The sequence below is a fragment of the Lampris incognitus genome, chromosome 14, assembly GCF_029633865.1.
Source record: "Lampris incognitus isolate fLamInc1 chromosome 14, fLamInc1.hap2, whole genome shotgun sequence".
NCBI classification, from domain to species: domain Eukaryota; kingdom Metazoa; phylum Chordata; class Actinopteri; order Lampriformes; family Lampridae; genus Lampris; species Lampris incognitus.
Genome location: NC_079224.1, coordinates 38610181 through 38621097, shown reverse-complemented (window position 1 = coordinate 38621097; position 10917 = coordinate 38610181). Strand labels below are relative to the sequence as shown.

General features: G+C 40.8%; 2 protein-coding genes across 3 annotated transcripts; one reads left to right on the top strand and one right to left on the bottom strand.

Moving 5' to 3' along the window:
- Positions 1–1027: 1027 nt before the first annotated feature.
- plekhj1 (pleckstrin homology domain containing, family J member 1) lies at positions 1028–4429 on the bottom strand. The gene is made up of 6 exons (XM_056293538.1): positions 4105–4429; positions 3823–3890; positions 3475–3541; positions 2873–2963; positions 2531–2594; positions 1028–2277 (listed from the first exon to the last, which is right to left on the bottom strand). Exons 1-6 carry the CDS (start codon positions 4196–4198, stop codon positions 2215–2217), a joined length of 447 nt encoding a protein of 148 aa, XP_056149513.1. The 5' UTR covers positions 4199–4429; the 3' UTR covers positions 1028–2214.
- Positions 4430–4531: 102 nt separating this feature from the next.
- sf3a2 (splicing factor 3a, subunit 2) lies at positions 4532–8683 on the top strand. 2 transcript variants are annotated; one of them, XM_056293531.1, is made up of 8 exons: positions 4532–4593; positions 5520–5805; positions 5922–5968; positions 6066–6175; positions 6289–6338; positions 6495–6635; positions 7899–7967; positions 8084–8683. In XM_056293531.1, the coding sequence occupies exons 2-8, from the start codon at positions 5608–5610 to the stop codon at positions 8369–8371; spliced, it is 903 nt and encodes a 300-aa protein (XP_056149506.1). In that variant the 5' UTR covers positions 4532–4593; positions 5520–5607; the 3' UTR covers positions 8372–8683. The 2 variants fall into 2 exon arrangements, with proteins under 2 accessions (XP_056149506.1, XP_056149505.1); XM_056293530.1 differs by lacking the exon at positions 4532–4593 and adding an exon at positions 4766–4794.
- The last annotated feature ends 2234 nt before the right edge of the window (positions 8684–10917 follow it).

Here is a 10917-nt window from a genome sequence, read left to right as displayed (position 1 = left end):
CAAGGGAACGCGGCGCCTTCCGGCAGGCTGCCGAGGAGTCGAGAGATGGTCTTCGGGTAGAAATTTTTTATTTATTTTTTTTAACTAAGGGTCCGAATTGACGTTTACGGTTGCGGTGCTTGGTATATGACTGGATAGCGGTTTAATCAGGAACAAACAGATGTTATGTTTGAGTCTCGGCGGTTTTGGTTTAATCAAAGGTGGTAGAAAGTTCCCTTTTGAAGATGGACCTTTCAGAGTGCACGTGTGGTGCAAGAGCGGCAGAGCGCTTTTCAGGACCTTTAATACACGTGACTCAGTGGTTGGCCAGTTTTCTCCATCTGTTTCTAGTGTTATTCATCTCGTATTATATACCTTTACAAGAACATTTTCTAATCAGCATGACCCACGGGCCCCGTATTTCCAGTCACATTCTCACCGTTTCAGCACGGTCAAAGAAAGCGCCAATCTGCACGGAGGTGCTTGAAATAAAACAAGTTCCCCATGGCGGACTCCGTGTAGGGCAGCATAGAGCTATCTCTGACAGGTGGCAATGGTAGAAGTGGGACAGGGTATTATTAGCAGGGTGACATTCAGTTTGTATGTTTCCCAAAATTATGTTGCTGCTGAAATTGTGACGTGTACTGGTACACTCTTGCCATGTACATCTACCTCAGACACGTGGTATGTAAGTAACCTGCTAACATTTCAGCATCTCTGATATATTCTCCACACCACTGCACTTTTCATTCCTTATTTCGCCTGTATAAGTCAATCCTTATGTATATATATATCTGAAGATTGTAGTGTTGTTATTCTACGTTACACTGACATTCTGTGTACACAGAAAGCCACGAGGCCAGATTTCATGTAGTGCAAACCTACATGGCCAATAAACATGATTCTGATTCTGAAAAATGTTTGACGGCATGATTTCACATCACTGAAAAGCATGTTATCTTGCTATGATTAAGTAAGTGCCATCATCACTTGTAATATTTATTGTTACATAATATTTGATTAATTCAAACAGACCACCCCCCCCGTGCATGATACGTTTTAAAAAGATTTTATTACAAAAAAAATCATTGAACTGAAATATGGCAATGAAATAAATGTCCGTGACCCAACATGAAGTAAAAATGCAAAGATTGAACACATCCCCTGTGTAAATAAATCAACTATGACCAATCCTTGCCATTGTTTCCCACAGATTTACAGAATGCAACAGTGCCATGAAATGACATGTGGCTGGGTATGAAGTTTTCCTCAGCTGAAAGAATATTTTTGCTAAGACCAATAAAGATAGTCCAACAAAAATATATCAGTAAGAAATTTCAGTCAAAGTCCCGTAATGTAGCAACAGCAGTTACAAGTAAATGAGTGATACTGTACATAAATGATAAATAACTAAAACTCTTCTTTTGCATAAACAATAAAAGTAAAATAAATGGCTCTACTCTGCAGAAAAAAACGGCCCAAGCGTTTCAAATCAAGACAAAAATAGTGCATTTCCAAAGTTCCAAGTAGGAAAGAGTTCTTATCTAAGAGGCTCTTAGCATTCATTAGCTTACACTAACCTTACTCCAATGATACACAGACTTCTGTCCAGCATAACTACAGCACTCATGTTCCATCTAACTTACTCAAGCTGATAATCCTGAACAAAAATTCTGGAGCAAAACAACCTGTGCTCCTCAGGGTTAACAATGGAGACACAGGCTAAAATTATCACATTATCTAAGAATACAGCAAGTATACAACCAGTAGAGATCATAGTATAAAACATATTTACAGTTCAGGCAAATAATCAATCAAATAATCAAGGCAATGTTTGAAAATGACATACACAAAACTAACAAAAAACACATTAAAATATTTTTTTGTTTAACACAAAATAAAGTTCAGTGATGTGATTGCCGAGTCCAGCTTTACCAGTGATGCTGACAACCGCAGTACAAACATTCCTGGTCATCACTTTGTATGCACTTATATTCTGTAATATCTGAATAAGGTTTATTACAGATTGGCAAAGACTTGAGATACTAAAAGTGAGTTGGGTAAAGCTACAAGATACTTGATAGGGCCATGATTTTTAAACCATTAAGAAAATATTAATAGAAAGGCAAAAAAGGGGTAGTGACGATTGACTTCACAAGTGTAGTGACAAGACAAAAAGGCAATGTGGATATAGGCGAGACTGAACTACATGGAGGAGGTATCTTTAGGTATTAGTTAAAGGCCACTGCTGACCTGGAAGCGAGTTTCATCTGATATGCCATACTGTTCAAGAGGGTCCTGAGGAGAAGAAAGCAGAGGGCGAGGGGGGAAAAAAATCATTACTTTAAAAAAGGCTCAGTGTATGTAGAAAATTTACAAATTATAGAAGCAAATTTAAATGTTCTGGCACAATGAAGCACTAACATAGCCAAAGGGGGGTTCGGTCCCAATATGAATATACTGAAACTTATGCGTGAACCATTTTGTATGGTATTGACAGAAACAAGACAAAATGGCAAGTACCATGATATGCTATTGTGATAAATCTTACCTTGCCAGTAAGCCTATGGATTTCAGTACGATAGAATATCAGGTTCTTCCTCATAAACTCATAACTGAAAAAGTGAAATGAAAAAAGATGTGATACCAGGAGAAAAGCAACATAAAAGTAAAAAAATCAATCTCTGGCTAAGATCTCTGGTCGCATAGAGCACATGATAGGTAGTTAGGATTTCTTCATTTCTTTCTTCAGTCTTTGTAAATTCAAATTGTCAAACACAAAGTTGATCTTTTTCTATATTTCTAAAGGGAAATGTCTACTCTTCATGGACCACTACGATCAAGATATGCCATCAAATCAGATGCACTGGGATGTAAACGTATGCAATCTTACCTGGCCTTGACGATGGAGTCTATCCACTCCACACACTGCTCTTCGGAGTCACATTCAAACAGATACTTCCTCTCTGCCTCATCCAGAAATACTGCAACACAAAAATTGAACATTTTATCAGTATGTCTAGAAATAAGGAAAAATGCTTCGTTCGTACTTAATGACCAGATTCACAAACTCTGGTATGAATGTATCTGCCATTTCCCTCTTTTTTCAATAAAATCATTTTTGAAACTGTTGAATTACTGTCAAACACATGCATGTACAGATACCAAATTGCAAACCATAAAGGCTGACCCATCAAATAACGCTTTACATAGACAAATCAATGCATACTTCCGCCACAGTCCAATAGAATCTGTATTGATGACATGATGGCTACTGGAATTAGTTTAACTATCAAAAGTTTTGAGGTGATGTAGGCCTACTCAGTTCAGACCATGACGCAGAGTTTTTGATGCAATCGACAGCCCCAGAGAGCTGTTTACTCTACATTTCAAGTAAGCTTACTCGCCACTTTTGACTTGGAGAGTACGAACACAAGGTAGGTGAAAAGTCATGTGTGAATAATGTCAGTGAAAAGAACAATGAAGTTGACTCACCGATAGAGAAGGCCAGGCTGTCCTCCCTCTCTACCCGACACTGCTCAAGCAGCAAAGCCCCAAGCGGCTGAAATATAAACGTTGCTTAAGTTGAATTAAATCATCTGTATGTACTTTAAAGGAACATCTGCCACCTCATTGTGCATTACAGGGTATTAACATAGATGGACAAAAAACAATATGCATCATACACTGCAATACATACAAACAAAAAAAATCACATGATGTGATATGCCAAATCTGGTGATGTAACATAGAACAGAATATGCAAGACAATCGTTGCTTTCAATGCACAAAGCATAATGAAGAGGTGAATCTCTAAATTATGTTTTCCACACTTTTTCTTACCTCCTCCTCATCTGTCCGGAAATAGAAAAGGAAGTTAACAACCAGTTTCACCAGCCTTTTCTTTACAACTGCACGACAACAATTAGGAATCAGACTGAAACAAATTTGACATTGACAACACAGATAGAATGTAGCACTGTTACACGACTGACTGTGAGGCGAGCACATCGTTATTCTGATAAAACACGTTGGCTTTGGTGCTAAACATTTAGCGCATCGCTCGTGAAAGGGAAAGCACTTCCCGAAAACGAAAAACGCTGGTATAGTGGAAAGTCAGGCTACCATCTCCTTTTTTTGGTCCTCGCATCCCCAGCTCCGCCGCCTTCTCGGAGGGCTGGCGGCTAAGCGAAACTAGCTCCTTCTCGTTGAAACGCATCCCGTTCACGGACTAAGGTACGAGGGTTGGTGACAGGACATTCACGTTGACTTGCTACCTCATAAACCCCAGTTAGTTTTGTTCAGCCATTTTCTCAATCACACACGATTTCTAGTAGACAGCTACGTGTACTATTCCGATCACCAATTCGCTGCTGCCTATTAGATCTTGGTTGTCACACTGTGGGTAGTCATTTCGACGCCGGGCAAGCGATAGCGGCGTCAACCCACAGAGAGCACACTCCCTCTATGGGAGCTCGGGGTGGACATAACTCAAAATGCACGCGCAAACGTAGCTACTTCCGCTCCGAGGCTCTGATTGACAGCCCGTGTCGGCATACGAACGCGTATAATGCTGTAGCCATTCGGCAACAAACCACGAACGTCACAAATGAGGTTGTGCAAATAATACCGAATTCAAGTACATTAGCGTTATATTTACCGTACAAAAGCTTTCCTACGTGATCTTAAAAGTCGTTTTGCGGGTTAACGATACAAGACACCAAACTGGTACAAATTATCAATAAAGATTCACAAAAGGTCGCGCATGCGCATAGTAAGTTGTGTTACTAGCGTGAGCGCAACGTCTAGGAGTCGGTAAGTGTAGCTGAAGAAAGAACATATATATATGTTACTATATAAATAAATATGTATATCCATACGTATTTGGTGGGTTTTGTTTCATATAGACCCATATGGTCCTCTTTATACTATGCAGTTCGATGGCTCTGATCTTACAAATACTTTCATCTTTATGCTAACGTACGTTAGCTTAAGTCACGTTAGCGTTAAGATGCATTAGCATGTTTTGTATGAAACTCAGTGCGAGGTTGGGTCTGTTACTTGCAAGACCGAACCGTCATTGTGTGGTGGAAGCTTGGCTGACCCTCCGTCAAAAGCTGGCCACCTTGTTATGATTCTCAATGGTCAAAGAAGTGATCAAATCTTGTGATATTCTTGCTCTCACTCAAGCTTATACCCGAACTCTTGACGATCAATCGAGGACAATACAACGTCCAGTATACATTCATATGCGTTTGAAGTCTGTGAATATTCAGATTCTTTAAAACTTTCCTCCTGTTCACGTGTATTCACACTATATAGATGTGTCCAAGTCATTTTTGCCTACGTTGTATGCATTCAAACCGTATGTTTTATTGTCTTATATCAAGTGTGTGCACTAAAAACTGCAATATTTTGCTTGAATATTATCAAGTCACTGATACCAACAAACAAGTGAATAAATCAAAAGGTCGGTATTGGGACTATTCCTGACACCATTCTTGGCATGTGTAAATAATGTGTCCTTTATCATTCCACAGGGGATCGGTAGAGTTCTGCTTGGAATAACACTGACTCCAGTGTCAACCAGACTTACGTGTGTGTGGTTGAGTCCATTTCTCTGCGAAGATGGATTTCCAGCATCGAGCTGGCGGAAAGACAGGGAGCGGTGGGGTTGCTTCTGCCTCTGAGAGTAACCGTGACAGACGAGAGCGGTTACGTCAGTTGGCCCTGGAGACCATCGATATCAACAAAGACCCCTATTTCATGAAGAACCATTTAGGCTCATATGAGTGCAAACTTTGTCTGACACTCCACAACAATGAGGTAAATCAGCATTAACATAAACTACTACACGGTCTCACTTTGTCAGCAATCGATGTCATTCGCTGTTTTGAGATCCCCTTGCTTAAAAATTAAATCACTGTTCCTGTCTGTTGCAGGGCAGCTATCTAGCTCACACACAGGGAAAGAAACATCAGACCAATTTGTAAGTCTTTGTGTTACTTGAATGTGAATGTCGCATATAACCCTACTCTGTCTGTTGTGTAGACTAACTGGAAATACTACATTTTCATTAATTTCAGAGCTAGAAGAGCTGCCAAAGAGGCCAAAGAAGCTCCTGCTCAGCCAGCTCCAGAGAAAGTCAAGGTTGAAGTCAAGAAGTTTGTGAAGATTGGTCGACCAGGATACAAAGGTAAGGTGGCTGCTTGACATACGTCAATGCTGTCATCTTTTCATTTTACTATTGGCCTTATTGAAGATTACAGTGACTGGCAATAACTGATAATGTGTTCATACTACCTATAGTAACCAAACAGAGGGACCCAGAAAGTGGGCAACAGTCTCTACTTTTCCAGGTTAGTGTGTTGTCTTGGCCTTACAATGTGACATATGTTAATTTGAGAATGTTCTTAAATGAAAAATAAGAACAAATGTGATTCCCAGCTGTTAAGATATGAGCCTTTTTAAAGATATGCGTTTGAACATCCTTTTCACCTACTTCCACCCATCAGATTGACTACCCAGAGATAGCTGAAGGAATCGGACCTAGACATCGCTTCATGTCTGCTTATGAACAGCGCATCGAACCACCTGATCGTCGTTGGCAGTACCTGCTTTTGGCTGCAGAACCCTATGAGACCATTGCCTTCAAGGTATCCGAGTTGCATGTCTGTTCCAGTTTAAAAATTTTACTTTTTTAACATGGGTGTGCTTTAAGAATGTTGCTTTGAGAATGCTGATGGAGAAGTAGAGAAGGCCAGAAGGAGTTACACTGTGTCTTTGTAGATATAGGGAACACATACGACAGGGTGCCAAGAGAGGAGGTGTGGTATTGTATGAGGAAGTCAGGAGTTACAGAGAAGTATGTAGGAGTAGTGCAGGATATGTACGAGGGAAGTGCGACAATGGTGAGGTGTGCGGTTGGAATGACAGATGGGTTCAAGGTGGAGGTGGGAGTACATCAAGGATCGGCTCTGAGCCCTTTCTTGTTTGCAATGGTGATGGACAGGTTGACGGACAAGATCAGTCAGGAGTCTCCATGGACGATGATGTTCGCGGATGACATTGTGATCTGTAGCGAGAGTAGGGTGCAGGTTGAGGAGAGTCTGGAGAGGTGGAGGGATGCACTGGAGAGAAGAGGAATGAAAGTCAGTAGGAGCAAGACGGAATACCTATGCATGAATGAGAGGGAGGACAGTGGAATGGTCAGGATGCAAGGAGTGGAGGTGACGAAGGCATATGAGTTTAAATACTTGGGGTCAACTGTCCAAAGTAACGGGGCAGTGCAGGAGAGAGGTGAAGAAGAGAGTGCAGGCAGGGTGGAGTGGGTGGAGAAGAGTGTCAGGAGTGATTTGCGACAGAAGGGTACCAGCAACAGTTAAAGGGAAGGTTTACAAGATGGTTGTGAGACCAGCTATGTTATATGTTTTGGAGACAGTGGCACTGACGAAAAGACTGGAGCTGGAGGTGGCAGCATTGAAGATGTTAAGATTTTTACTGGGAGTGACAAAGGAGGTCAGGATTAGGAATGATTATATTAGAGGGACCGCTCAAGTTGGATGGTTTGGAGACAAAGCAAGAGAGGCAAGATTGAGATGGCTTGGACATGTGTGGAGGAGAGATGCTGGGTATATTGGGAGAAGGATGCTGAATATGGAGCTGCTAGGGAAGAGGAAAAGAGGAAGGCCGAAGAGGAGGTTTATGGATGTGGTGAGGAAAGACATGCAGGTGGCTGGTGTGACAGCGGAAGATGCAGAAGACTGGAAGAAATGGAAACGGATGATCCGCTGTGGCGACCCCTAACGGGAGCAGCCGAAAGTAGTAGTAGTAGTAGTAGTAGTAGTAGTAGTAACGTGTGTGTGTGTGTAACATTTTTGTTTTCTTTGAAATGTGTGTAACATTTTTTTTTCTTTTAGGTTCCCAGTAGAGAAATTGATAAAGCAGAGAACCGCTTCTGGACACACTGGAACAGAGAAACTAAACAGGTACTGATAAGCATTGGTCATTGCATTAAAGAATAGAGTATTTCAGTGAGTTTTTCTTTTTATAAATCCAATTGAAGCTACATAGATATCTGATTACACTCATTTTTTGCTCCTAGTTCTTCCTGCAGTTCCACTTCAAAATGGAAAAAACTGTTCCCCAGTCCAGTGGATCTACAGCTCCACCAGGAGTGAAGCGACCCCCTCCTCTAATGACTGGTCTTGGTCCTCGTCCCCCAAATGATACTATGCCCCCTCCCCCACCAGGAGGGATGCCTATTGTCCCCCTCCCTCCTGGTGCCCCAGGCGGTCCTCCAATCCCTCCTCAGATGCCCCCACAGATGTCCATGCCCCCAATGCCAATGAGGCCACCACCTCCAGAGGGTCTTGCGATATCAAGTAACTAATCCAATGTTAGTGTATTCTATTAGTCTCCATTGTTTGCTATCACATTGCCTATCTAATTTTTGACAGTACAGTTTCCATCTTATTTTAGATATTTGGAAGCATTCATGGCTTTTATTCAACAGATTTATACAGAAAGTCCATATTCACTGGATTTACTTTTTTACGGAAGTGCTGCTTTGTTGCAGTCTTTGTGATAGCATGAAATAAAATATGGCCACATTGTTTTGTATAAATGCTTTTGCCTCTGGTTATAGAGTTTCACTTGACAAATAAGATTTCATCTCAAAAATCTCTTTGTAATTAAATACTACAAGAACATTTTTATGTCTTGAATTTCTTGCTACTTTATATGGTCAAGCAATTAACCAATATACTACATAACTATCCCTAGTGCTATTCTGGGAGAGGAAAAAAACTGCTTTGGATGTTAAAGTAAAAATGGGTGACAGCAGGTATGCAATTAGAATTATCATGTAGACTTTCTCCATCTAAGATGTCCTGTACAGTCAGACTCGCATCTATTCAGAAGACTCAACAGTCATCTTTAGCATCGTGCAGTTGCCCTTGTTCCCGTTTACAACAATACCCAGTACTTTCTAAACTTGCCCTGTCTCAACATCAACGGGCTAATAGAATGAATGAGCATCTGGGTTGACACATCCTTCTCAGTAGAAGTCAGAAATGCTTGTCAGAGGCTCAAGGAAGCAGCTCACTTTGGCTGCTCTAGAAGTTGCCACTGTGATGATGCTCATTTAATCACAAATGTGGCCAGAAATCATTAACTGTAGAGGGCACGAGTAGTGGATGTGAATACAAATCTCCAGCTTCTGTAGAACGTATACCGACTTCAACTTCCATTGGCAAAGTGAATTCTAAGTAATAAATCCTCCATTGTGTATGCGATGAATGTTAATTTCCGGTCCTGAGGTGGTGTTGACTATGTCTGATAGGTCTGTAAATTGCAGTCTTATGGCAGTTTAAATTTCTCCATCCCCATCTTCTCCTAGTTGCTCTGAAATATGCCTGCCAAATAATATATCATTCCTGGCTTGTTAAGCTTTATGTAGCTGCAGAATCAATTTGAGGGCTGTGCACTTACTCAATGGCAGCCAAATATTTTAGATTGCTGTTATCGCTTGTCTGTTATTGTCAAACACTCAGCAAGTCAGAATGTCACAGAAGTGTTGGGCAGGACTATCTTTTGACATTTTGCTGGGACTTTTTCTGAGCATTACTCACTCCTATCCATGAGGATGTGAACATTCACCTGGCCGCTGTTTGAGGTTTCTGGGATGGATCGCTCACCATAGTCTTGCAAATCAGACAAATTTCCCAGACAGGTTCATTCAAGATGATTTTAGCCTACTCAGAATAAGTGAAGGTAGCCAAATGGGGAGAGAGAGAAGTTGTCAGAAAGTCCATCACTTTTATGGTTTTGCAGAGTGGTGAGATTTAAGGAAAAGCATGCCGGCATTATATTTCTGAAATGTGCTAATAACATAATCCTTGCTAAATTGTAGAGTACCGAGGTGGAGAAGATTAAGGCTTTTCGTTTTCTGAATAATAGCAAGAGGCAATGTTCCCGAGCCAGTGAGCTCTCGGTCTCAGCTTAAGTTTTCCTCATCTTCCTTGAAATTGTGTAGAGCAACTGTTGTGACTATGTTGGCCTTGCTCCTGTTTATTTCTCATCTTTTCTCCATTCTGTTGCTTTTCTTCATACGGGACTGCTCGTGCCAAGAGCCAATGGCACACAGGACTTTTCTAAACTTAGCACAAAAAGTAAGGAGATTTGTGTTTGGTAGATTATTTCTTTGTTGTAACAATGCTTCTTGGCAATAAATCTTATATCAGGCAGCTGATTGTCAGCACCTGGGGTACCAGAAGCTCAAAACAAGAGTCAATAACAACAGCAAAATAAGCTGTTTGGCATTGGCAGAGAAGATTTGGCAAATTTTTCATGGGCGCAACCCACATACTCAGCTCTGCTGCTCATCTCACATATGCATGTTCCTTACAAATGTGGCGCCATTTAAAAGGGAAATAAACAGGCTTTCCAACGGTATAAGATTTATTGCCAAGAAGCATTGTTACAACAAAGAAATAATCTACCAAACACAAATTTCCTTACTTTTTGTGCTAAGTATATTTAGCCACCCTCCTCCCTCACTCACATCATTGGCCAAAATTGCTGACTTTTACAAAAGACACAAATGAAGCACATTGTAAGCTTATATTGTTTCATTTAGTGGTTTTGTGATCAGGGCCACAGAGGAAACATCATAATCTACACTCCCAAATCTTTCCATAGGGAGCTTCACATAGCCATCTCATTAAAAACTACAGCAAAGTGCTTCTTCTTAGTTGACTAGGAAAGCAATATTGGCACCTAAGCTGGTGTCTTTCAATAGAGCACAAGTAAAATACTTGTAAGTCAACTTAAAAGCTTGCCAAATTATGTCCATCATTTTTTGGAACATCATTGATTTTGTCTTTATGTCGGACGTTGCCTTTAAAAGTTACAATCATAAGACCTCTTTACAGGCAA